The following is a 24595-nucleotide window of genomic DNA, read 5'->3' as shown; positions in this document are numbered from 1 at the left end:
AGGAACATACATTGGTGAGTGAGTATCTCTTAACACCTTGTTTCCTAACAAAAATGGTAACTAAAGATAATTATTATCAGCAAAAAGATCGACAAAATAAGTCAGTAAAACAAGTCCGTGAATCCTCAGATGATAGCTTGTAAGTCTGTGATTCAGCATCCCTAACATAAGTTTGCTGAGATCATAAACTTTATACTCTTTAATGATATTTCACATTGTTGAAAATGTCAAACCCCCCATCCCTATAATTCAGGATCATGGGGGTTGACTTGGTACATCCTAGAAAGTAGGATGACTTGATACATCCCAGAGAGTAGGATGACCTATCACATCCTTGAGAATAGGATCGTGCCTACTTTCTAGGATTGTGCCTAGTTTGTAGGGGGTGTTAGGCCTTGGGTTGTGCAAATAAAAGGCCCCCCATCTCCCCTGTTTTCTTCATCCCAACATCCCCTGATGTAGTCTCATTTCTCCCTTTGAGTTGAATAGAGTTTCTTGAAAGTTCATTTGAACTAGAAGCCTCTTCCTCCTTCCCTCTCTCTCTCTCACTCTCGGAGTTGGTGCTCTCTTGATGGTGATTGTGCAGGGACGTGACGAGGATAACGATTACGCCTTGGTGTTTCTCCTAGTATTGGCTTGGGATCATCCTCGACATCTTCTTCATTGGTACACGTCCAAGTATGCTTCCGCGAGTGTTTGCGCCTAACACACGTGATCCTGAAAAAATTTGGATTTCAAAATATTTAACAATGTTGATGCATAAAAGAGACATATTGGATAGAAATGTTCTCAAATGCTTCTTTCATCAAATATATTTCACCTGGATCTAGTTCTCCAGTGCCATCATGGGATAGAAGAGGATAATAATATCCCTGAATTCATGAATTCATGACCGTTGAATTGATAGTCTTCTCAACAAAGATCTCTATGATAAAAATGTCATTTCCTCTCTAACCAGAGTCTCCACGTCATAGAATAAGATGTGTTGATGAAGCACCTTGAAATGAAGAAGTTGAAATACCTTTCATACAAGCTGTAACAATCAAGAATGTGACAGATATGCGGATATAGCATTGTCCAAACCCATGGAACACTTCAATGAGTCATACTTTTAATACAAAGGGTTAGAAATCCTTATGAGTTAGCGGTAATGAAAGATTCACTCGAAAAATTTTGGGTCCAAGGAGTTGCACTGCTTTGAAAGAAACATTAAGATAAGGTGCTTGTGTTTCTCGGAAGTAGCGTTCCTCGCCTCCATTTTTATCTACAAAAAATAAAATCCAAGATGTTACTAAGATGTAGTAAACTCTAAAGATTTCAAGTGAATTTCCAGATTCATTTTTATTTTAAATAATCAAAAAAAGACTGTTTCTCTTAACCTTTCATCATGGATAGACATGAACTTCCCCCCCCACCAAATGGGAAGCATTCATTATCTCCATGTAATATTTCGCACGATCGAGACAATCATTCAGCCTATGGTAACTCCTTAAAAAATATAATAAAATAACAAAGCTGTCTATGTCTCTAACATGTAGATGCAATTGTGGATCTCTTCTTCTTCTCCTCCAACTCTTTTTGAAGATTTAGTGGATCTCTTCACCGTCACATTTCACTAGTGGAAGGAGTGTCGTAAGAAGAAAAGGGGGTGGTTTGGGTGGCATGGGCACCTTAAATGGCTGACCCTCTTCTTACACTTTTTTGGGAACTTCTCAAAAAAACTGTATAATTTTCCAGGCCCATATATTAATGTAGTTCATAACTTTAATGGCCCAATAACAATTATTAGAAAACCTTCGTACTTAACTATTTCAACTTATAGATTAATTAACTACGGATCATTGTAAACCAATCTATAGGATGCGCTTCCAGCCCGTGGCGTATCAATCTATGCCTCATGATCTAGAAGATACAGATTGTTGAGAAAACTCTCTAAGGAAACTTTATTGTCACCAGTTACCTTATATGTATATCATTTCATCTACGAGACACTCTTGAATGACTTCTGGGGAAAATGGACTTATGAATATTACATGGGATAAAAGATACGGAACATCTAACAAGGAGATATGGGGGAGCAATGGAGTAGGTTAGGAGCGAAGAAACTGCAATTCAAAAAAGAGAGACTGATATGATCCACATCCTATATAGGACTAGTTTAGTCACGTTAACCCTCTAGGCTTATTTTGGTCTTTTGGCCTTAGGTATTCCCTTTCTATAGGGTGTCCCTTCATCTATAAGAAGAATAAAGCTGGAGACATTTTGATATAAATCCCGGTGGATTCTCAACAAGAATCCAAGAAAATGAATATATAATGCTCCGAATCTGATAATGTTTGCTGTTGAGATACAGGGGAACTTTAGACAGTCAAGGAAATGAAGAGAAAAGAGAACGGGGAGAAGAGGAAATGAAGGATCTCAGCCACATCAGCGGCCCTCTCCTCCTAGACAAAGGAACTCTCGTCCAGCCCGCTTCTTGAAAAATGTCAAAAGAAAAGTGCCTTTGCTTGAGGACAGGAAGTTATTTACATAGAATATTTTCCGGCCCAAACTCCCACTCTAAGAGTGGATGTCTGTTTGTCTTTCGTTTATTGGGTCTTTCTTTTAAATTCTTGGGAGGTCTGTAACACATTGGTCCTTTTTTAATCCCCTTGTGATCTTCTCTACCTCAATACACTTTCAGGCAGCTCATGCCCAGTTGATCCAGCCTGGCCTCCTGCGTTCCACCTCTCCTCTGATCATTCCCCTTGCACTTTCCAACTTGAGGAGAATCTACTCTTCTCCTTTATCTCCCTTCCTTGACAGAAGCCTACATCAAAGTCTTTATTGGAGAGATGTGGACAGTTACCTAGTGCAGCCTCTGACATGCTCCCCCAGAGGTATGAGTGCTAACCCAGTGCTGTGACGACCTTTGTTCCTCTGTTTATCTTCATATTTTCTCTTTCCAATGTTCTATCTTCCCCTCTATTATCAGAAGGCATGTGAGCTGCCACATGCTCTCTCATAATATCCTCAAAAGAGCATTCTCTATAAGAGCTACATCAGGATCTCTAGCAGTGTTGTATTAGGTTCTCATAGAAATGGGAGGGGGGTGGTAGTTCACATTTTCAAGTCCTTGATAAACAATGCCTCCATGAATTGGTGACTAAGGATCACTATTGATTTATTGAAGTTCTAATGGTAGTCAAGGACTATTAAGATTTTGGTCCATTGACCTGTAATGAGGCAGGGGAAGTTTTTCACTTTATGTTCTGAGATTAATTGATGTTTCATTTGATCAATTAAAAGGTAGATTGTGTGGAATGAATGGATAGTCCTTTGCCTAGAGCATGCCAATATTGCCACCCTCCATTCATGTCATTCACTCTTTCACCTAAGCAATTTTAACGTTAACTATTGTATCTAAACTTCTGATGCTTCTCATTTGGGTTATTTTGTGAAGTGTTTCATAGGTTTGGTGTGAGGTTGAGATTGAACTTTCTACCCTATGGGTACAATTTTCAACTACCCAAGAGCCATGGGAAGGGTATGAAAAGTATTCACTCTGTCCTTTTGCCCTCGTCAGACTGCTCCACAAAGTAGGAAAATACGTAACAAGCATGAATGCAGAAGCAGCAGCGGCAAGTGCAGAAGTTGCAAGGCACCTATGGCAGCAAGTGTGGAATCAGGGTACAGCTACAGCCCAGTGATGAGTGCAATGGTGATGCAATGGCATCACTTAATTTATTGAGTTTATTTATAATTTATAATGTTAAGATTGTTCTTATTTATCAATACAAAGCAGTTATGCTCACATGAGGTCGCAAAATACAGCAGCATTCTTGTATCCTGCTTTCAGGTTATAACTGATCAGACAAAAACATATTACTCTGTGACAATCAGTTTCTCGCTGTGTGTATATCAAGAGCTCAGAAGAATCTGTGTTTATCACATTAATAGCTACCATGGTTTGAGAGTTGTGCCTCTATAACACTAAACATCAGAAGAATCTTCTGGTCCAAGCTTTTTAAGTATCAGACGTTATTTGCAAAAGAATTTGAAGCCATATTAAATTCATTCAAGGTGAGAGAAGCTACACTGTAAAATGTGAGCAAAAGAGGTTTAGCGATGGATGTATGATTATGTTTTGGCACCCGTGAGGCAACATCAAAGGAAGAAGTTAGGAAAGAAAAACAAAAGGAATAGCAGATGATGGGAAGTGCATTGTTCAAGAGTGTGTGACAGTTAAGGAAACAGCAACTAATATCAAGCTGATGATAGGAAGTGTAAATAAAGAGCCAGAATTAGGAATAAAGAAAAATTAGGGGAATTTGGACTTTCAAGTGGACTGGAGGGGAGGAAGGCTGTATTCGGCGAAGACTTCAGCAAGCAGCGATTCTGGAAGAGAAGGAAATCATCAATAATTTAGGGAGGTAAAGGATACTCATATATTGTGGTGGATGTCATCATTTAAGCAAGAAATTGTTCTTGAAGAATTTTTTGGAATTTTAGGATTCTTTCAGATTAACAATTGCAGGGACCTGAGTTATACAATATTTGTGAAAATGATACCTGGAGAGTGGCCCAGGGGGTCTTAAAAATTGAAGATTTATAATTAACTTAAATATTGTTCAATTTTCTTATCATCAGAATGTCTCTCAAGTGGATCATCAGAAAAAGTTATCTCTAAGGGACGTTTTCATTCATCCAACTTTACAACATAAATTTTGAGCCAGTAATAAATGAGACAAGCATCTGATTGCATTTTTTCTCAGAAATTTGAGATATTAGACGCTTGGATTAAGATGGGGATTAAGATAGGGGAGTAATAAGGGGTGTGGGCTGATAAAGGGTGAGGGTACCCAATTAAAATCAACTGATTAGTCAAAAGATGTGCTGTCTTGTCTATCTAAAATTCTCAAAAAATAAGAAATAAAGCTCAAATAAGATTGTATTCATTGGAACCAATTCATGTCTACCCAAGAAAAATCAACTCATCGGTTAAAAAATGTGTCTAGAAAAAAGGCTCCAAAATGTGTGGAGTTTATGATAGCATTAACCATCAATGGAATCACTCACCATTTATTCTACTCTGGTATCGTCGTCTCTTTCAGCAGCATCGGTAGCATGCCCTCAGCAATTTGAAGCTTTCTCCCATTAACTTGGACCTCTTGTAGTGAATGAGAGCACATCAGTCAGAGAAGAACTACTCAAAGGGAGGACAAATCAAACATGGCAATCTTGCAAGTCTCGAATTTGAGTCATCCAATTTTTTCTGATTTACCATTACTATTGTTTGATCCCCCACTTAGAGATATCACTAATACTTAATTGATTTGTGTGTTGGTAAAAAAACCAACCATAAACGCAAAAACACTTTCTAATATAATTACAAACCATGAACTATCCATTTTGTGTTGGTTAGTTTGTAAACAGTTTTAGGAGATTTCAGACAGTCCTTTGGCCACAACACAATGAGGTTTCTGGTTATACGTCTCCTACTTAATAATAACTCCATAAATTAATGATTGATGTCGAGTCTTACTGTAGTTTTTATTCATTATCAATACGTGCATTCAAAGCTGTATCATTGAAGATCAACCATAATTCCTGATTTTAATATTCTGTCTTTGATTTTAATTATCCAATGTCTAGAGATATAAATTTTTCTGTGTTTCTTTTACAGTTGGATTCCCCAGATTTTGTTGGTAAGATACATGCATTAAGGCCTTTTAACCTGGATTGACCTACCTGAATCAGGATAGGAGAATGGTATGTTTCCAAGGGCCCCAAAGATCTTTCACACATAGTGAAACCAGTGATGCTTCCCTCATCCCTCCATTCCCTTAAGATTCAAAGAGAATACAAAGTTCAACCTCAAAACAGCAGATATTCCCTTGTTTAGACTTAGAAACATATATGATGGCGCTTTCACTCTTCATGTCAACAATTTCCCATCACTCTTGATGAAGCAAAAGACCTAGTGGATGACAGGCCTAAATTAGTAAGCACTCAATTGGTCAGAAGTTTGTGCTTATTTGGAGATAGAGTTACACAACCTGAAAAAGTTGTTACAAATTTCTCTACAACCAAGGAGCTTGAACCTAAGGTTAATTATCTTTCTACCCTTGATGCGTGTGACTTTCCACGCCTGTGTATCAGTTTAGTCAATAACTTTAATGGACTAGTGACTTTTTGTGGAGAACATTATTAGTTAATTATATTTTTCTATAAATTATTTGATTAAATATCATTTTAACCCAATCAATAGGTTGAGTTTCCAACCTATGGGGTGCCCATCTATTATATATGCTCTAGAAGTAAAAAATTGTTAAGTAAACTTCCTGACGAACCTTTATCATTACTACTTACCTTGCATGTATACTATTTCATCTGTGTGAGACTCTCGAATGACTTCGGGTATGGTTTATCATCAAAACCTAATCTTTCATTCCAATTAGTACTAGAAAGTTATGGAGATCATTAGACAATTCGTTTCCAATATCTCCATTGCTCCAGCTGGATTTAATGATTCTTCTTTCTTGAGTTAAACTCATGTTTATGTACTTGTTTCTATATCTGAGCTAAGACTTGTTTGAATCTCATGAATAGAGACTTGTAAGTTGTATTAAATATATAATTTTACACCCACAAATCTTCGGTGCCTCAAGTCCAAGGACTACTTATATACTGGTGACAAGAATCAATGTGATTAATATTTTGGTATAATATCACTCGAAGTATTTTTATCGATCAATTCAATGAAATATTTTCCTAAAGGGAACACAATGCATTTCCTTATTGCGCACACATGGTCAGCCATACGTATAGAATAAGTATGATCAAATAGTTTTATTCTTTCAGGATAGTTTATCTCCAGCTCGCGTATCCATCAAATAGAGATTCGTGATATTTGTATTATGATCTCATCATAATTATTTAATTCATTTCATATTTTCAAAGACTTTAGATAAACATTACATGATAATAATAAATAAATATTAATTTTAATGAACTTAAAATGACATGGAAGTGTCATTGGCTTGGTGACCACATTACATCCATTAAGTAATGAAATATGTTTATACTCCTAAAGTCAGATAGGATGAAGAGGTTTTACATGAACCATATAAAGTATGATGTGTTGTATTTAAGATTCAAGGCCTTCAGTTTGAAATTTTTGTTTTTGGATTCATTATTTGTTACCTCTATGTACACATCCATCATTAGGGGCCCTGAGTCAACAATATTTTTTCAAACCTCGTTATAAAATTAAAACGTAGTAGAAAATTTCACATACCCTAGACTGCATGTTAAGCTTTTTGGGAGATGGAAGATTGTCTCACTCATGTCATCCATTGTGTGATAATCTTTTAGGTTGCAAATACCAAGAATGTTCTCATATGATTTCCGTCACACATCCTCCTAGTTTCTTATGTCAATTGATGATCAAATTCAGTTAGTTGAGATCCATGAATATAAGTTAAACCCAATCCACATCAACCAACTTTTCTTACCATCCTCTCCTTCATCTGTAAATAAATGCTATTGGCTTTCTCCTTCATCCCATCCCCTTAAAATTTATCGCATCTCCCTCATTACCTCTCCGACCCACCAACCTCACCATTCCATGCTCCTCGTTAAAAGAAAAAGTGAAAACATCAACTGAATATCATCACACATACATTTCTTACCCACAACTCAAATATATGATATGGCTTTGAAAAATCCATTAGGGTTTTTTTGTGCCTTCTCCTTGATATGTTTTGCACTTAAATACCAGAAAAAAATTCAAAAAAAACTAGCAACAACTCTGATTTTTTTTATAAAACCAATGAGTTTCCAAGTGCGTACAAGGATCAAATGTAATATTTTCTAAGGGTTTATACGCCTATGCTTCGCATATTTATTATATATTCTGATCAATCACACATGCATGTACATCATTAAAGAGAGAATAAAAGTCATGAAATTGATGGGGAAATTCTTTCAAAAAGCATACTTTCCTTCTGTCTAGTAGGCTTCACAATTAGAACAACCTTGAGTATTTAAGTAGGAGAACCCTCATTTTGATCTTATGTCTTTTTTTGTGAAACACATAAAATATCAAATCCATGATGATTTAAAAATGAAATCAACTGGTCTAGTATTTAAGAATTTTTCAGGCATAAATGAACTTAATTGCTTTTATCGATTTCAACTTAAAAATGAATTAGGGACCCTAGTCTAGTGACCAATGTTCAATTTAACGCTCCTTTCCCATATGGAGTTTAGAACCCAAGGGTAATTGTTGAGTGAACTGCATCTTATTCATATTAGTTGACCTAAGTCGCAACATTACAGCTGGGGTGGGCCTCGGCCTCCAAACCGTACATGGGACGTGTTTCTTCCTCATACAGCTCGGGTCGAAGACCGGGGGAAGTTGAGGAGAGATGGGGAGACCTGCTGCTTCCAGTAAAGATGGACAGGAAATGGAGTGGAGATAAGCTTGTGAAGAAGCCCCCACCCCCCAAAGAAAACCGATCCAACTTCGCGTTCTTTCTATGCCATCCCATTCCATTCCGGGAGGCTAATACTAAGAAACAAAATTGCAGTAGTCGTCGTCTGACCAATCGGCTCAGACAGCAGACCGCTCATACTGCCCATTCTGTCTCACCTAAATGGCTCTCCTAGTTATGCTGCGCCCTGCTGCTAAAGTCGCCAAACATTCGTTTAACCGCCGGTAAAGCAACTCGCTTTCTTTGGCTACTAGGGCCGTCCCCTTCATTCAATGCTGACCTGGCTTTTTGGGAAAGCCCATTTCCATCGCGCTCATGGCTCAACTGGCCTTCAAGCTGGAGTGGGAATTATCCCGTTCCCTGGTAAAAATGGTTGGTTGGATGCGGGATCTACTCCACGATGAGTGGTACGAACATAGATAACATCATCGCAACCTCTCTTTGTGTACCACTAGGGATGCTTAACGCCACTTTGCCAACTGGCATTATCTGCACTTTTGTATCTCTCAGTGTGGTCAGCAATGGGTGTTTTCTAGCAGCGAAAAAAGTCCACCTCTATAGTAGAAATATTTTTCTTTGATGAGTGAGAACGTAAAAGCCAGTAAATAAAAGATATACCCCCACAAGTCCTAGGGTGTAAGGCATAGCCGATTAAGAACAAAACAAGCATCTGTACAAGGTGTGAGGCATAGATGATTAAGAAACATAAAAAATCTTGTAAATAAAATAAAAAATATAAATAACAAAAAATAATAAATAACAGAAATAAAAAATAAAAATGAGCTAGCAAGTCTTGGGTTTGGGTGTAAGGCTTCACCGATTAATTATGAAGATGATATTTCCTTTAAACATAATTTTTGCCGGTACCAAAGACCTTGATCTATCATGTATCTATAACACCCTATCAACCCTTACATTATGTTTATCCAGTAAACTATTATATCAATATCATCATTATATGGTTGATTCATCGACAACCATCACTGCATTGTCAACATCAATGAGCCTGATGATAGCAATAGAAATGTGACAGTTGATGATTGTCTAATCCTGATTCACAGAACCAGCAACTTCAGCCCTTGAATTCACAAGGATATGTATGTAATCCTCGAGTTCACAAAGGAGGTGTGCCTGAATAAGGGCAAAAGGTTGCTAAAGTTACTAATGATGTTGCTTTAAAGGTTAATGTATTAATATTTTAAAACAAAAACAGACCACTTCACCCGTTCTCCCTGCCCTACAAGTGTGTGCAAAGGACGGGACAAGTACCTACGTGTTGGGAATGGGTAGTTCAGATATTCCCATGATTCAAATCAAACTGCCTAATCCCACCAAGCCGGTCAAATTGTTTTAAATCATAATCATATTATCGTTGAAACTAAATCCTATGGTCAAAATATCAAATAACCTGTCAGTTGTGTAGCTCATTTTTTGTTCACAAAAGTCATTGACTGTGATTCAAAAGTTGTCTCATAGCCACATTAAGATTCTGTTTTTTATGGAATTAATCTACGGGATTATGCTTATAATGTGGTCTTGATCGTTCTTTGGATGTATAGTTTTTAAGTTGGTACCCTCAGAAAATCTCAAAACCTTTAAAACAAATCCTTCTGGTCTTAATCAGATGGAAGTTGTACCTGACAAATCGTTCCTTCCAATTTAGTATCGTTATTACTAATGAAGTTTATTTCAACATTATAATATCATCAAGTATCACTTTTATTTTTCAGAATTAATGAAAGATGTATTCCCTATAAATGTCCCGGCATCTGTTTCTGAAGCAAATATTTAATTGATCCCAGTTTAATGCATCAAAATTCCTAAAATTACCCAACTTTGCTTAATGGTAATGTTATGGTAAGTACAACCCTCAAAAGTTTGATTCTCTTAATTATGTTTTCAAACACCATTTTTCATTTATTTTGATGAGATTCATGTAGGTTTTCTTTCTACATGCTCTAATTCCAGAACTTTTTTTACTAAAACTTGCAGAAATGTCAGAAAAATAAAAGAACAGAAGTTGGTACTGGAGGAAACTATCAAAGACGGACACTATTAATCTGCCACAAAAGATAAGGTATATATTTGGCATGCCTATTATGATACCCAACTCTTGTCAGGCGCCATTCGATCACTTTGGCTTTATTTTGAATTCCTTTTAGTAATTGCAGCCCTCCCCTAAAGAGGTAGTCCATAAGTAAGATAAAATTAAGGATCCATCATCCTCCCAAAATGGTTTTAGACACTGATCTAGACTTTTTATTAAAAAATTAAGGAAGATCATCCAAAAGTAGTCACCCTCCAGATGCGATACATAAATAGACATGATCACTAAATGCACACAAGGCATAAAGGACCACTGCACTGTCTGGTTGCGGCTCTTTAGACTGTGCATAGGCAGGACTCAGCACTCGTGTACAATATCGTTCAGAGATGTCTCCCTTCCAGTAAAGAAAACCTAGATATTGAGCAGTCGTATGGCCTAGAGCACCGTGACCCCTTGACTACACCATGCTGTATGGAAAACCATAAGCTCTACTCAGAGGAAATTTCCAACCCTATTGCTCGGGCAAATGGGCATTTGAAGAAGAGATGGGTGCAGTCATCTTCATCGCTTATGCACATAAAACACTCTAACGAGGCTTCCAGGAGTCGCCTCTTCTTGACGGCCTTTGTCGCTAGTCTTCATCGAAGAAGCAACCAACCAAAGAACCACACCTTTAGAGGGATCTGTTGTTTCCATATGTTGCAGTGCATCCACTGTGTCTATGTCCAAACCTCACATAAACATCCACAACAAAAAGATGTACCTTTCTACTCCCAGCCATATTGTGTATCTCTCAATGGACTTAAGTATAGTAAGGACCATTGTATGCTCATATAGTTCTCCACTCTCTGGTCAGACTGGGTATCATCCAAGCATGGATTCTGCATGCCACACTAACACTCCGCAACCATGGCATTAGGTGTTCATGAAAATGGCAATCAGTTGACAGAACACTTCATTTAGTGTGCCCTAAGCCAACCAGTGGAAGGCCGCACCATAACCTAACTTGGCACTAAAGAATTTCTAAACTTGAGGAAAAACTTGTCTCAACCCCTACCAAAACATAGAAGACACTCTTGTTGAAGCCACACACCTCTCCCAAGACATGATAACTCCATAATTGCATTTCAAGACTTGAGCTATCAAAACCCCCACTGTATCCCAACTCTACCCACCCGCTTAGCCAGTAATGCTATGGTCAAGCATACTCCTAGCCCTCCTAGTTTGACCAATCTGCACATTAAATCCCAAGATACCGAGATCATCCACCACCCTTCCTCTGACCCTTAGCTTTTCAATTGGAATCTCCTCATCATACCTATTAAGTGCTTGCCAACCCCTGGTAGTTTCAGGATCATGTGCTTGTCTCCTCACCAAGCGCTTCCCCTTCAACGGCACTCTGACGTCCCATCCTTCTAACTTTTACTCAAATTTCGCTCGTTCGGGTTGATAAACTATTTTATCGAGACAAACCCCAACAATGGAAGGCCCATACATATTATGGTTAGTGACTCAGTTGGTCTTCGCAATGAGCTAGGAACATAAGGCCTCCTCCTCTTGCAATAACCCACAGCTGATAAAGGGTGACTTGCCAGGGTTAATATGAAGCTTGAATTATCCGCAAACAGGTTCAGCAGTACGGATATACTCTTGGCCTACACCTCTAATCCCTCCATGAAATGTGATATCATTTGCATATTTTAAGAGGCACGCATACCCGTTGGAAGCTCAGGGTATGAAATACCTTTAGTAGGTCATTGAAGCAAGACCCATTCCAAGGGCATCTGCTGCCAAGACCACGAGCCAAGGTGTTAGAGGGTTATCCCTTTAAACCCTTTTTGTAGGTGAATCTATTTCCTTTGGGGCACCCATTCATCAGCACCAACAAAGAGTTGGATGTAATATATCGCTTTGTTTATCCAACCCATTCAGTTATTAAATCTTGGCAGCGCATACATTCCCGAAGAAAATCCCATTGAGGAAGTTCTAAGCCTTTGGAAAACTAACCTGTGACATAAACCCATTGACCTTCATTCTTTTTCCACACTATCCAGATCTATGTTGCTACTACATCATCTACCATTTGTCTTCATGGAATAAAAACATATAGGAGAAGTCCAACCAGATCACCGATCACCTCCCTAAGCAGGTTGGCCAAGACCTTGGCTATAATAAAATATATAGTTTTCTTCAAATATATATATATATATATATAGAGAGAGAGAGAGAGAGAGCTGGACAACACAATAGTAAGAACATCCCCCACTCTAGTGGGTCCTTGACACTTGGGAGCAAAATCAGATGAGCACAGTTGATTCAATTCAATCCAAATGTCCTTGCCGAAGCTCCTCTCGGCTGGTATAATATCTGATTTTTCGGCTCATTCCTGTTGGGTGGGAACCTACCCTTCCCCTTTCATTAAGATGATCTCAGGATCTGCTTCCTTCAGCACTCCCTCACCCCAGCTGTTGCTGCATGCCCACTTGTTTGATGGGCATTACATACGCATTGCTTGCACCATGGGAGACTCTGCCTCCTCAAGGAGTATGGTTTTGTCTTGATCTTGGAGCCGGTGCCCCTGTGCCATTTGCATTTGCAATTTCTCTTTCTTCGCCTTTGGAGACGATGACAAGGGCCGCCCCTTGTGCATCTGTGAAACTTCCATGGGGATTCCATGATAGAGGTTTGACAGTGGAGTGTGAAAGTATTCTTCCTAGTACACTCCTCTCTCTATGTGTGAAGGATTGCTGTTAATCACTTTGGTACGCTTGATAAGATGAAAACTGAACTGATCTAGGCACATGAGCGTGCCGCTCACCCATGCGCTTTACTCGCATTCGAATGTGGTCAAGCGTTATGGACCTCCACTTTCTACTTCTACCCTGACGTGGTCGAGCTCCACTTTCTATTTCTAATTCTACCAATGAGCTCCCATCGAGCCGATCATTGGGCTTCTCAACCATCTTCGAGTCCTCGTCTGGCTTATGCTGATGTCAGCCATACACAGACGGGGGGATCGAGCAGGTCTAGGGGGGGAGTTGGGCAGTGATTCCTCCAGATGCCCGTCCCCGCCTGCACACCAGGCATCAACCTAATCCTATAACCAGATAATTTCTATCATTTTTATTTATCCTCCCATTGTCACTCTCCAATAAAGTGCATTGTTCAACAACTGGCATCAAAAGAATTTCTCTCTTGGCCCAGTTAGGAAAGAGAGCTAGAAAGAGAAAGATAGGAAATTTTCCTCCATTCTCATTAATGGAACTACGAGTAAATGACAGTTTCAAGTTCTCATATTGATGTAGGGGTATTCATCTGATAAGATACCAAGCCGCATTTACCAGAGACGACAACCCAGCAATGTTCATGGTGATATCAAGCACAATAAATCTTTCTAATTGGAGAAAATTGAAGATTATTTCAGCACAAAGGAAATCCCCGTGACTTTCCCCTGGTCCCCAAAGTTCACTGGATGTCGTAAATTCAAGCTGACACCAAATATCAATGGTACACACAATGGAATAGGTTAATAATTGCGGTCATAGTCAACAAATTTGGTTTGCTCCCATTGCTGAAAGAGTAGGGAGCAAAACAAATTCTCAAGTTCACGAAAAAAAGGGAAAAAAGTAGAAAATGACGTCGGGCGAAGCAAAGTGAGAGGCTCATTACCGCAATGGCGAAAATGAGATATTGAAAATGAAGATCTCATCTCAGATGCAGAGAGCGCCCATATCGTGCAAAACTTTGGTTGATTCTTGGGTTGGTCTCCTCATTTCTCCCTTCTTCTTCCCCTTATCTTTATTTTTCTTGTTCTCCCGATTACTCCTGCTCATAATATGCTCAGTTCAATAAGACTTCCCTCAGTACAGAGCATATGGATCGAATATAAAAAGAGTTTTACCTCAGTTCAGTGATATGTACATTTCTTAAATTTTAATTCGGACAGTTTTAACTAAAAAACTAGTCTCTCTGGATTCATTTTTTCTTTATCAGTTGATCTGGTGAATATTGCATTGAGTGGAAAGAACATTTCTTAGAATTTACCTCATAAATTAAACATTTTGGATTTATGATAACTTTTTGAAACAAAAGAGTGGTGCAAACAAACTATAATTATCCGGGGTTTTTTATTTAGCAGTTTATCTGTTTTTTTTCATTAAAGAAGGACGAAAGGAAATTTTTTATGAATGGAAAAGCAATTTACAGAAAATTAAAAAATGGAGCCACCTTTGCAGTAAGCATTGAAATTATTACTCCAACGTGTTCCCTACGATGTGATGTATTTTATTCATTTCCAATAAACAAAATGACGAGAAAAAATAATAATAAATGAAAAAATTACGAGGAAAAAGACCCTACTGAGTGTTTCTTGCAGAAAGTCTTTCCGGGCGTTTTGTTCTGTGAGCAGAAGATGTCTCTGATTTCACATTTCTTGACTTTGAATGGGGAATCTCATCTTCTAAAACTACCTACAACATGAAAAGATAGACATTATTATTCCGTGTTCATTCAAATGCCTCGGTAGCAACTAACCATTACAGTAGAGTTCTGACAGAACCTGATCATTATCATGTTGAATTCTGTCCTCGGAGTGCTCTGAGATTGGATCGTTGCCTCCTGCATTAGATCAGAACGCCAAAAAATACAAATCGTCAGGATCACAACAGTTGAAAAACTGTACCAAGGGTTGGCAGAATGATGAGACAATGACAAGATGATCGCAAACAATGTTGAGATGACAACGGGGCAATACCAGATTTGCCATCGGATGACTAGCACATATGAAGATGACAAATTTTTCAACGCCATTGTCATACGTATGTGGTAAGAAAACAATGGTGAGATGATGGCGAGACAATGGGAAGACAATAATGAAGTTCTCTGTTAGGATTCCCCAGCAATCTAACAATTGAACTAGCATAGATCGAGTGTGAATGCAGTAGCAAAGTGCAAAATCAGTAGTTAACCCGAATTCAACAGAAAGTTCTCAGATCTCAATATGATAGAGGAGGTCTCCCCGGAGATCCCAACTCGATTACAAGAAAAGATGCAGAAATAAAAGGAACGTTATCTCGAAGGTAGAAGATCAGTGGTGACGATCCAGGACGGCCGGATCGGCGGCCCCGGGATCAGGAGAATCTCCAGGAGCAGTTATTGAATTTGACCAAAATGACTCGTACCCTTCTGGCAAGCCCTTCATCTTTATTTATACCAGCTTCCCGCCTTTATTAGAATTCTTGCACGTGTGAGTCACTCTGCAAGTGCGGGGTTAAGGGCCTTCCTTTTCCTTGACATATACATGCGCAAAGGCCGCTTATCATTATCATCAGATGATTTAGGCATATGAAGACAAAGATGAGGATTTGTCATCGTTATTATCATCCTGGATACTGAACCCAAGGTCTATACTGTTACAATACCAATGTGTACTTATCAGAGGAAAAGATTGAAAAAATAGGAAGAAGTGTGTGCGAGAAATGATAAAAAAGAACAAGCACGCACAGGAGCACGTGGCAACTAAAGAGAGAAGTCTAATTAACTTCTCCCTAGAAGCAGGTTCACATAAATATCAATGGGAGAGACAAGAAAACAGCATCTGATGGGACTACAAGAGCAGGAGCTGCACTCAGCATGGATCTCTGCTGACGGTCCGTGATCAGGAGGAGACATCAATCAATCAATAGTGTGAAATATAGCAAGTTCTTGGAGTGAACTGATAATGCCACTTGGTGAGTAGTTCTTTTCCAGGATACTGTGATTTTAAAGGTTGAGGTATATCATCAAACCCTAGGTCTATACCGTGTTCTTGAGGTATAGACATTGATGAGACAATGATGAAGTAGTTATCAGATCACTCAGGCATATAAAGACAAGGATGGCAATTTATCATCATTAACTTGGAGACTAAATCCTTGGTCTATTCCAGACTCAGTTTTTTATATTCTTAGAAACGTATTACATCGCAGCCGGGCAGATGTTAAAGAAAACTGACATAAAAATTTTGAAAGAACTATTGCTTTAAAAAATTTTATCTTCTAGAAGGAATACAAGCTCATAAAAACAATACCTCAACTTTGAGCGGCTCGTAACCAAAAGATGATCTCAAAAAAAAATTTAGGAGGGAATAATTGTCTCAGTTGAGAGAGAAGAAAATAGGTTAAAGACTCATAAATCCATACAAATTAATTATGAATATGCAAGCCGCTTATGAGGTTCAGCATCCAGAATGACAAATATGATGGTGGATTGGCATTGCCTTCCTCCACATTATCCATCAGTTATAGTGAATCGTACTCCTCATTAGTTCAAGACCAAACAAGGATGACAGTGATGATGACAATATTCGCGGATGACTATAGGCAAGCTGCATATAGTTCTTGCCAGTCAATCGTCCACAACTTTTAAATTGTCCATGTCACCCCATGAATGACGATGACACACTTGACATCTCCACCAAATCGTAGATGTTTATAAATATTCCCCCTTTTAATAATTAATTAAACCTCACCATCAAGAATTTTCTCCTTCAGGCATGAACTCTGACTGTCATTTTTCACATCATTCTCGACCATGTTTTTCTCCGCTATCAAATACTCAATGGCTGCATCAACATCACCATGGACTTCTTGTAGAACCTGATCAAAGCGCCATAGAATTGTGTGTTACATAAAGTGTCATGACATAGTCAATCCAACTATCGAAATGAGTTTCTTACCTCTTCAATTTTGTTAATTTCGCTACATCCTGACCCAATCATAACCAATTTAATGGAATTGGAATGGGAAACACCTCCTCCAGGGTCCCCCTTGCGGTTTTGATGCTTATTTTTCTCTTGATCCGTAGTCAAAGAGACAGCTGCATCAACCTACAACATTTATCATCCTGAAATTTAATAAGGTATGTGATCAAACTAAAAGCGCTGACAAAAACATAGAGAAAAATGGCATATTTTGTGCACCTTAATGATAATAGTGTTTGCAGGTCCAGTACAAGGATCATCTTTCAGACGTACGCTGTTGTAGTGTTCCCCATCATGGTAGGATCTAAAGAACGAATTTGAATCAGTAGTCACACAGAAAAAAAAAATTTTGAAATAAAGAGGATTGTCAACACATGGCATGATATATAGAAAAAAATAGAAATACTTCATGACCATTAAAAACTGATCTGAAGGGTCAAGTTTGATGGCGTTTCTGGTGAAAAAGAAAATAAATATTCTGCCAACAAAAGAATTTTTCTGTTTATTGGAATGAGAACATTGAACTTGTAATTTGAACTTCCTTTTCAGAGTAAACAGTGATTTAAATCAAATTCTCGAATAAGAAGATTCGAACTAAGCAGTCCATGACATAACCTTGAAAGCTTTAAGGCAAAGAGGGACAAAAGACACTTGAACTTCCCTAATTATACGGCATCATCACAGAACTCTAAAAGCTGAGTAAATCATAAAGTGTAATTCTCATTGGATATACAATTCTCTCTCTGTATTTTTTCAGCAACAGGATATACAGGCAGAAAATCAGTATCACTCACATGTGGACCATTCTAGACCCTTGGGCATGGAAATTTCTTATATACCAACGTGGAGACGAACTCTGCAACATAAAATAAATAGTTATGCACTCCAGAAGGTGAAGCGGACCACTCATAATCATTTCTTATGAGACAAGAATGACCAGTAAACCAATAATGTGGCTTATCTCCTATATTTCTGTTTATTTTACATTTTTAACGAGCATACTCCTATGTCATTCCTAAGGAGACAGATCTGGGAGAATATCCCTAAACACAGCAGCGTCTATCGTATTGTGTAGTGTCAAAGGGAAGATATTGTTACGACCCTAGTCATGTATCTGATCATGGGCCACGAGGTAGAATTGGCCCTCTAATTTAAACCCCAAAATGTTAAGGGATGAATGAGAGATGCAAGTAGGAAGGAAGGTAAGAAGAAGAATGAGCTAGCAAGCTCTCCCTCCCCCTTAGCCTTTTGAAAAAGATTGGATATTGACTCCACAAAAAGGGAAGTAAGAGTCTTTTGACATGAAAAAGAAATATATTTTCCAGTTTCACGATAAATATGTCACGAAACGAGGATCTTACATGGTGAATGCAGATATTACTTCTAGTGACAAGCGATGCAGCCTGTAATTCCATGTTCCCTGCCCAGGTACCATCCTCCCTCATGGACTTGCAGTAACTCTCAAATGGAACTTCGTCTTCAATGAAAGGTTCAAAGTCTTCTTGGTGTGTCTGTCAATCCAATTCATACATTACTCAAACCACCAAAGTAAACGAGATAACGGTGAAAACTAATTTTATGGTTGCATGATCACATTCCATTAATTCTACCTATTTCTGATAATAGGTACCAATTACACAATGATTTTTAGCCCACACATTGTTCCAAACTGGGTCGTAGATCAATAAAAGAAAAGGCGAATTTTTTCAAATAAAAAAGGGATAGTGGAAAGTGTCCCCGAGAGAAAAATGAAACCACCATTGCATTTTTTACAAAAAAAGAGCTGGGTGAATCCATCATCCAGAAATTATGCTTGGGGTTTTATGAACTAATGTTTGGGTATAGATCAGACCTGCTGGACTCTTGCCCAGCAATCAGGAAGGATTCATGCTTGACTCCACACGCACAGAGAACGTAAAACAAAGCATGGGGCCAGCTGATTTGGGTTGGGTTGCCTGATTTTATCTGTAATTCATCGCAGCATGACTCATTGCAGGTCGCATCATACGTCAGCCATCAGGCCCTTGACTTAATCGATTCCCTTGATCACTTAGACAATCTGATTGTTGAGGTGATCAAATGGGCCTCAATCAACTCACAATCAAGTCCATCTGATTGATCAAATTTCTCAATCAAGGAATCTTCAATCAAGATCTGATCAACCAGATTGAATCTCAGAACTCTAGTCAACATGAATTTTACATAAAGATGAGGCAACTGCATCTCCATCAATTTTGGGTAGATTAACAGGAAAATGGAATACTATCCAGGATTTTAGCTCACATCCTGCCTCTTTATTCCCATCCATTACATCAAATCTTCTCTACAACTTTTTGACAGTGAAAACAAATTATAAATTATTTTGATTAAATATTATGTGCCCATAAAGATAATGACTAAATATAAGCCAACTAGAAATTCCGTGTTTGGAAAGGCTATAAAAGTTTTTGAAGCAATTATGAAATTTCGTAACTGATACTCTAAAGTTGAGTCCACTAGAAAATGTAAGATTTGGACTCGTTGAGCTGCAAAAGGATATGGTGAGATGAATGACTTGGATCATGAAGATGATGCGAAAGATAAAATGAGTGCTTACAGAATACATAAGACTGACTAGAATAGGCACAGTCAAAAAAAATCTTAGCCCATTAGAATGAATCAAATGAATTCAACAATTTATGACTCTGCGAGTTCTTCACCAAGAGAGATGAATCAGTACCTCGATGTATTCAACAACCATGCCACGATACTTCTGATGCGCATTTTCGTCTCCGTCTAGTTGGTCAGCTAAAGCCCTAATATGATACCTCGTCGTTAACTTATTCTAGAAACAATATTTAAAATAAAAGAAGAAGGTAGCAGTTGATATGAAACTATTTTTTTTCATTTAATAGAACAATTCTGCTCACCTAAAAAAGCAGTTACCATCCGCAGTGACCTCGATTATCTTTAATCCCAAACTATCAAGCTGAGAGCGAAACTTTGAAATGTCGCCTTTCTTGCCACCGTTCTTAACCTAGCAAAAAAGCATCATAAGGACAAATTTTTTAGTTGAGGATCCCACAAAATACATAAAAAAAGAAGAAACTTGTAAAGTTATCGGCCGTGAGCTCTCGTCAGTCACTCTCCCAAAGGATCGCAGTCTGGTACCGTGTTTGAAGCGCGAATTTTCATAAGATCGAGGAATATATCGAAAATTTTCAGCGAATTCTCAGTAATGCTAATACACAGGGACGATAATTATTTATTAGTTTCTCTAATCCAAATAAGATTAAGACCTACCTCGAAAATCAAGCAGAGATCGGGGCACCACGGATTGGATTAGCGCAAAAAAAAAAAAATTAAAGAGTGAGAGAATGAGTAGGAACTAACGGCAGATTGATGCTTCTTCCCCAACGCAGATTTCTTGAGCTTGGTCTGAACCATGGAAGAACACGTTCCTCGAATTCTCAGTCCAGCAGCAATCACAAGCTTTTGGAAGAGTGTCGTTTATATAGGTTGGAGATGGATGACGGATGACGGAATTGGTGGGGAGGCGGGACACTGAACACATAGTGCATGATCGTCTAAGACTGGGACGAAGGACGGGACGGAACGACGACGGACGACGGAATTGATGGGGAGGCAGGACACTTAACATATTAGTGCATGATCGTTTAAGACTGGGACGAAGTACGGGACGGAACGAAGACGGACGACGGAATGGGTGGGAAGGAAGGACACTGACCATATAGTGCATGATCGTCTAAGACTGGGACGGAGGACGGGACGGAACGAAGACGGACGACGGAATGGGTGGGAAGGAAGGACACTGAACATATAGTGCATGATCGTCTAAGACTGGGATGAAGGACGGGACGGAACGAAGATGAACGACGGAATGGGTGGGAAGGAAGGACACTGAACATATAGTGCATGACCGTCTAAGACTGAGACGAAGGACGGGACGGGACGAAGACCTTCCCAATTTTTAGAAGTTCGTCCGAATCATTTCGCCCAGAGTTCGTCCCATTCCAAATATTTTCGTCAACGTCTCGACCCATCAGAAAACCGTCCTGTTCAAGACATTCTCATCTCTTCCCTTGTCTGGGACGAAGCAGTGCACTAGGCCACTCAAAATTTGACACGTGGCTCTGCATGTGTCAAATTCCACCTGGGGCTCTCAGACGGATACTCGACTCCCACAGGACGCAGAAACCGTCACGTCCCCCCGTCCATAGCCCCCGAAGGGACAGTTATTTCATCCATGGACAAATTAATCGTCCTATCCAGAGACCGGCGGACGATTCTTCGTCCTCTCAATCGTCTGGATTCCCGAACGGGGTGATTTTTTGTCCACAGATGAAATTACCGTCCCATCCGCGTCCGCGCACTATAACTAAACAGCAGTTCAGCCTGTCATCTGTTGTAAAGTCTGCAATTTTGTTCTGTTATTGGGGAAAATTAGGGTGCTAGCATTCAGTTATCACATCCGAAGACAAATATTGGATGCCAATATCAATTAGGATTTCATGCAAAACTATTTAGATCTACAAAACGGAGAATTTCGTATGGAGGCTATTATCGGAGCCGTTATCAGTGAGCATTTTTTTATTTTAGTTGGTTATGTTTCAATATCCGAAATCAGAAAATGGAGGTTGGATATTAAAGTTTTTAACTTTCTTAATAAAGTTGTATATTTCTTATGCTGGCTGGGTTGAGAGTTAAGTTGAGAACTTGAGACTGGAAAGGTAGAGAATGGTGGTGTGAGTCAAGGGCAGTGGCTGCCGACGGGTGGCGGCACATTGTATGGTAGTTATTAGTGGTATGAGTCATTTTACCTTTGTGTTATTCATTAGACATTCTGTTACAATATGATTACCAGCTTAACAATATCATTATCCCAGTATCATTCTGAAAGTTTTAACATATGTTGTTGTCCCAACATTCAAACTAAAAATGATGGCCTATATTGATGTCATTAGTGTCTCTTTGTTTAAGGATAAAAAATATCATCATATCCGATAATGAATAGGAATGATGTTGGTCGATCCTTAGTCCAAGAGGATAGATAGACAAATGATGATGGTAATCAAAGTTTAATCACTAGCACCGAATGATGGCTCTAAACATAAGCACTAAGGCTTTTGTATTGTTTCTCTCTCTCTCTGAGGTCAGGATGAATGATTGATGACAGTAAGGGAAGGAATGGATGATGTATAATCATATGTTATAGTGACAGTTGTATGTTATTATAACAAGTTGTAAGTTATTGTAACAAGTTATATTTTATTATATTCTCAACTTTGTATGTTGTCTGATAGAGCAAAATGGGCCAGACCAAGACAAGACCCATCCACGAAACAAATAGCGAATGGATGTACTGTCCCTTCAAGTAAAAATAAGATGTAAAGCTCTTATGTTTCAGACATTCAATTTTGTCTTTAGGTACATAGGACATGATGAAAAAGTTTATCTTATGTTGTGTTGAGAACCTAATAATGTGTAGAGTTTCTTCCTCTATCGTTTTACTTGTACTGAATGAAAATAATTATACTATTTTCATTAAATAAACAACAATAATTATATTATTGAGCAATAGGACATTCAAGAAAGCCCCGATATTGACTCTGATACTGGTTTTGTATCTTTATTTTAGAAGATTAGTGGTATGTTGAGTTTTATTTACACGCAATGTTCATTAATGTGATCATATTTGGTATTTGAAAGAACTGACTCATTTTTTTCAAAGTTATAAAGCTAAATAAGCTAAACTATTTTTGTTTCCAATGTTCTTATTTAGCTTAATAACTAGTGTTATTTAGCTTTTATCACAAGAAATAAATTAATCTTCCTGCCGTGATGTGCACCTCCAACTATCTACATTAAGCACAGAATAGTCCTTTATGACTATCCCCTAATCATCTGGTCTAAAAAAATAGACCCAATTATTATAAGATTATATGATCACTAGTTTAAAAAAATTTCAGGGGGACTTAAAATGAGGTATGTGACTTTAAAAATTGATTTTTAATTTGATGAATAACTTAACATTTACATTGATATCAGATAACTTTTAAAGTTTTTATATTGATATTTTTAATTCAACAAAAAGTATCGATGCTCTTGCTTGCTGCCAATGTTTCTTGTTGAAGAGAGACACAATCACCACCCAGACCTCCATAGAGGCGATTTTATATACTTCATCCACATTTCAAGGTTGTGTCATCCTTGTAAATTGAAACATAAAAACTTCTTTTATTTTTGTGGCAAGGAAAATGATGATTGATGTCTTGAATATGAAAGTAAGTGTGATTGTACTCAAGGGTAATGGTTTTTTCCAAGTATCTAACTAGGGAAAATACTAATAGACTGGTTTACTTTTTCATCATTACTCAAAATCCACTATGTGCCATGTCAACCAGTTAGGAACTTAATCTTAGAATATGCATGAGGAAACCTTGAAGTAATTTATTTCAGATAATTTTATCATGGTTTCACTTGGAAAAATATATATTTTTCAGAGAGAAAATAAAATGTCATATGGACAAATCGACGTACATGAGTGTAATTACCCTCAAGATAAATGAAGAGATGAGTCAAAGTGCAAAGTAGGTATATCAAAATAAGTTGAGCCCACAGTTTCTCAGTTTGATTAGAATCAAATTGTGTTATTTCTCATTTTTGTTTTTGGGACTTAGTGGCCACACCAAGATGGACCCTAAGTTTTTGGCATGTGGTCATTAACGTGTTGAAACCCAATTTTTTGGGGATAGATTTTAATGCTATGTGATATTCAAGCTTTGTTTACTAATTATGAGTGTAACTCAAATGAAAAAATTCCACATAAGGTACTGAGTATAGATTAACGCTATCAAAGTCGGAATACCATGCATCTACCTCTATTTCAAGTTTCAATATTATAGTGCAAATACAACATTTGTATACGGAGTGGACAAAGTGGAGATACCAATTATAATCAACTATAATTTCACTCAAAGGTGGTGGACCAATCCATTTATATAGAAATTTAAATACTCACACGTTGCAGCTGACTTAAGGCCATTACCTTTTATACTCTTTGTGATGGGAAAAGTGTAACCACTATTGTCAATTCTAATCAAGATATTTTTCTATGAAACCTAGAAACAAATGGACATGGATCTTACTTGATCAATCAAAACCAAATGGCAGAAATAATAAAAAATGACATTGGTTGTGTGGTTTTGTGACATGATTTATGAGGAATCTGTTTATTAACATGATATCTTCATCAACAAGAATGGTATCCACCCAGCTCACAATCATCAATTTCTGATCAGTAGAATCGCAAGAGTAAATACCCCTCTTATA

At 38.1% G+C, this 24595-nt stretch overlaps 1 protein-coding gene across 6 annotated transcripts; it reads right to left on the bottom strand.

The window, feature by feature from the left end:
- Nucleotides 1-13915: 13915 nt before the first annotated feature.
- LOC144712931 (SEC-C motif-containing protein / OTU-like cysteine protease family protein) lies at nt 13916-20725 on the bottom strand. 6 transcript variants are annotated; one of them, XM_078587345.1, is made up of 12 exons: nt 20636-20719; nt 20173-20279; nt 19983-20058; nt 18625-18774; nt 18058-18119; nt 17483-17567; nt 17240-17389; nt 17033-17159; nt 15083-15141; nt 14884-14993; nt 14194-14349; nt 13916-14095 (listed from the first exon to the last, which is right to left on the bottom strand). In XM_078587345.1, exons 1-11 carry the CDS (start codon nt 20687-20689, stop codon nt 14235-14237), a joined length of 1095 nt encoding a protein of 364 aa, XP_078443471.1. In that variant the 5' UTR covers nt 20690-20719; the 3' UTR covers nt 13916-14095; nt 14194-14234. The 6 variants fall into 6 exon arrangements, with proteins under 6 accessions (XP_078443471.1, XP_078443472.1, XP_078443474.1 ...); XM_078587346.1 differs by having other exon boundaries at nt 13916-14012; XM_078587348.1 differs by having other exon boundaries at nt 13916-14349; nt 19983-20050; nt 20636-20725.
- Between the last annotated feature and the right edge of the window lie 3870 nt (nt 20726-24595).

Source organism: Wolffia australiana, chromosome 15 (genome assembly GCF_029677425.1).
Source record: "Wolffia australiana isolate 7733 chromosome 15, ASM2967742v1".
Taxonomy (NCBI): Eukaryota; Viridiplantae; Streptophyta; class Magnoliopsida; order Alismatales; family Araceae; genus Wolffia; species Wolffia australiana.
Note: the sequence above shows the minus strand (reverse complement) of the source record. Positions and strands in the feature narration are given on the sequence as shown.

What these genes read in the sequence shown, in the direction of transcription:
- LOC144712931 (XM_078587344.1), bottom strand. Translation starts at nt 20,689, where the DNA reads ATGGTTCAGACCAAGCTCAAGAAATCTGCGTTGGGGAAGAAGCATCAA. An exon ending in GTAATATCTGCATTCACCAT is followed by an intron (nt 18,120 to 18,624) that starts GTAAGATCCTCG and finishes TTTATGTTGCAG; the next exon opens with AGTTCGTCTCCACGTTGGTA. An exon ending in CTTTCTGCAAGAAACACTCA is followed by an intron (nt 14,350 to 14,883) that starts GTAGGGTCTTTT and finishes TATTATGAGCAG; the next exon opens with GAGTAATCGGGAGAACAAGA.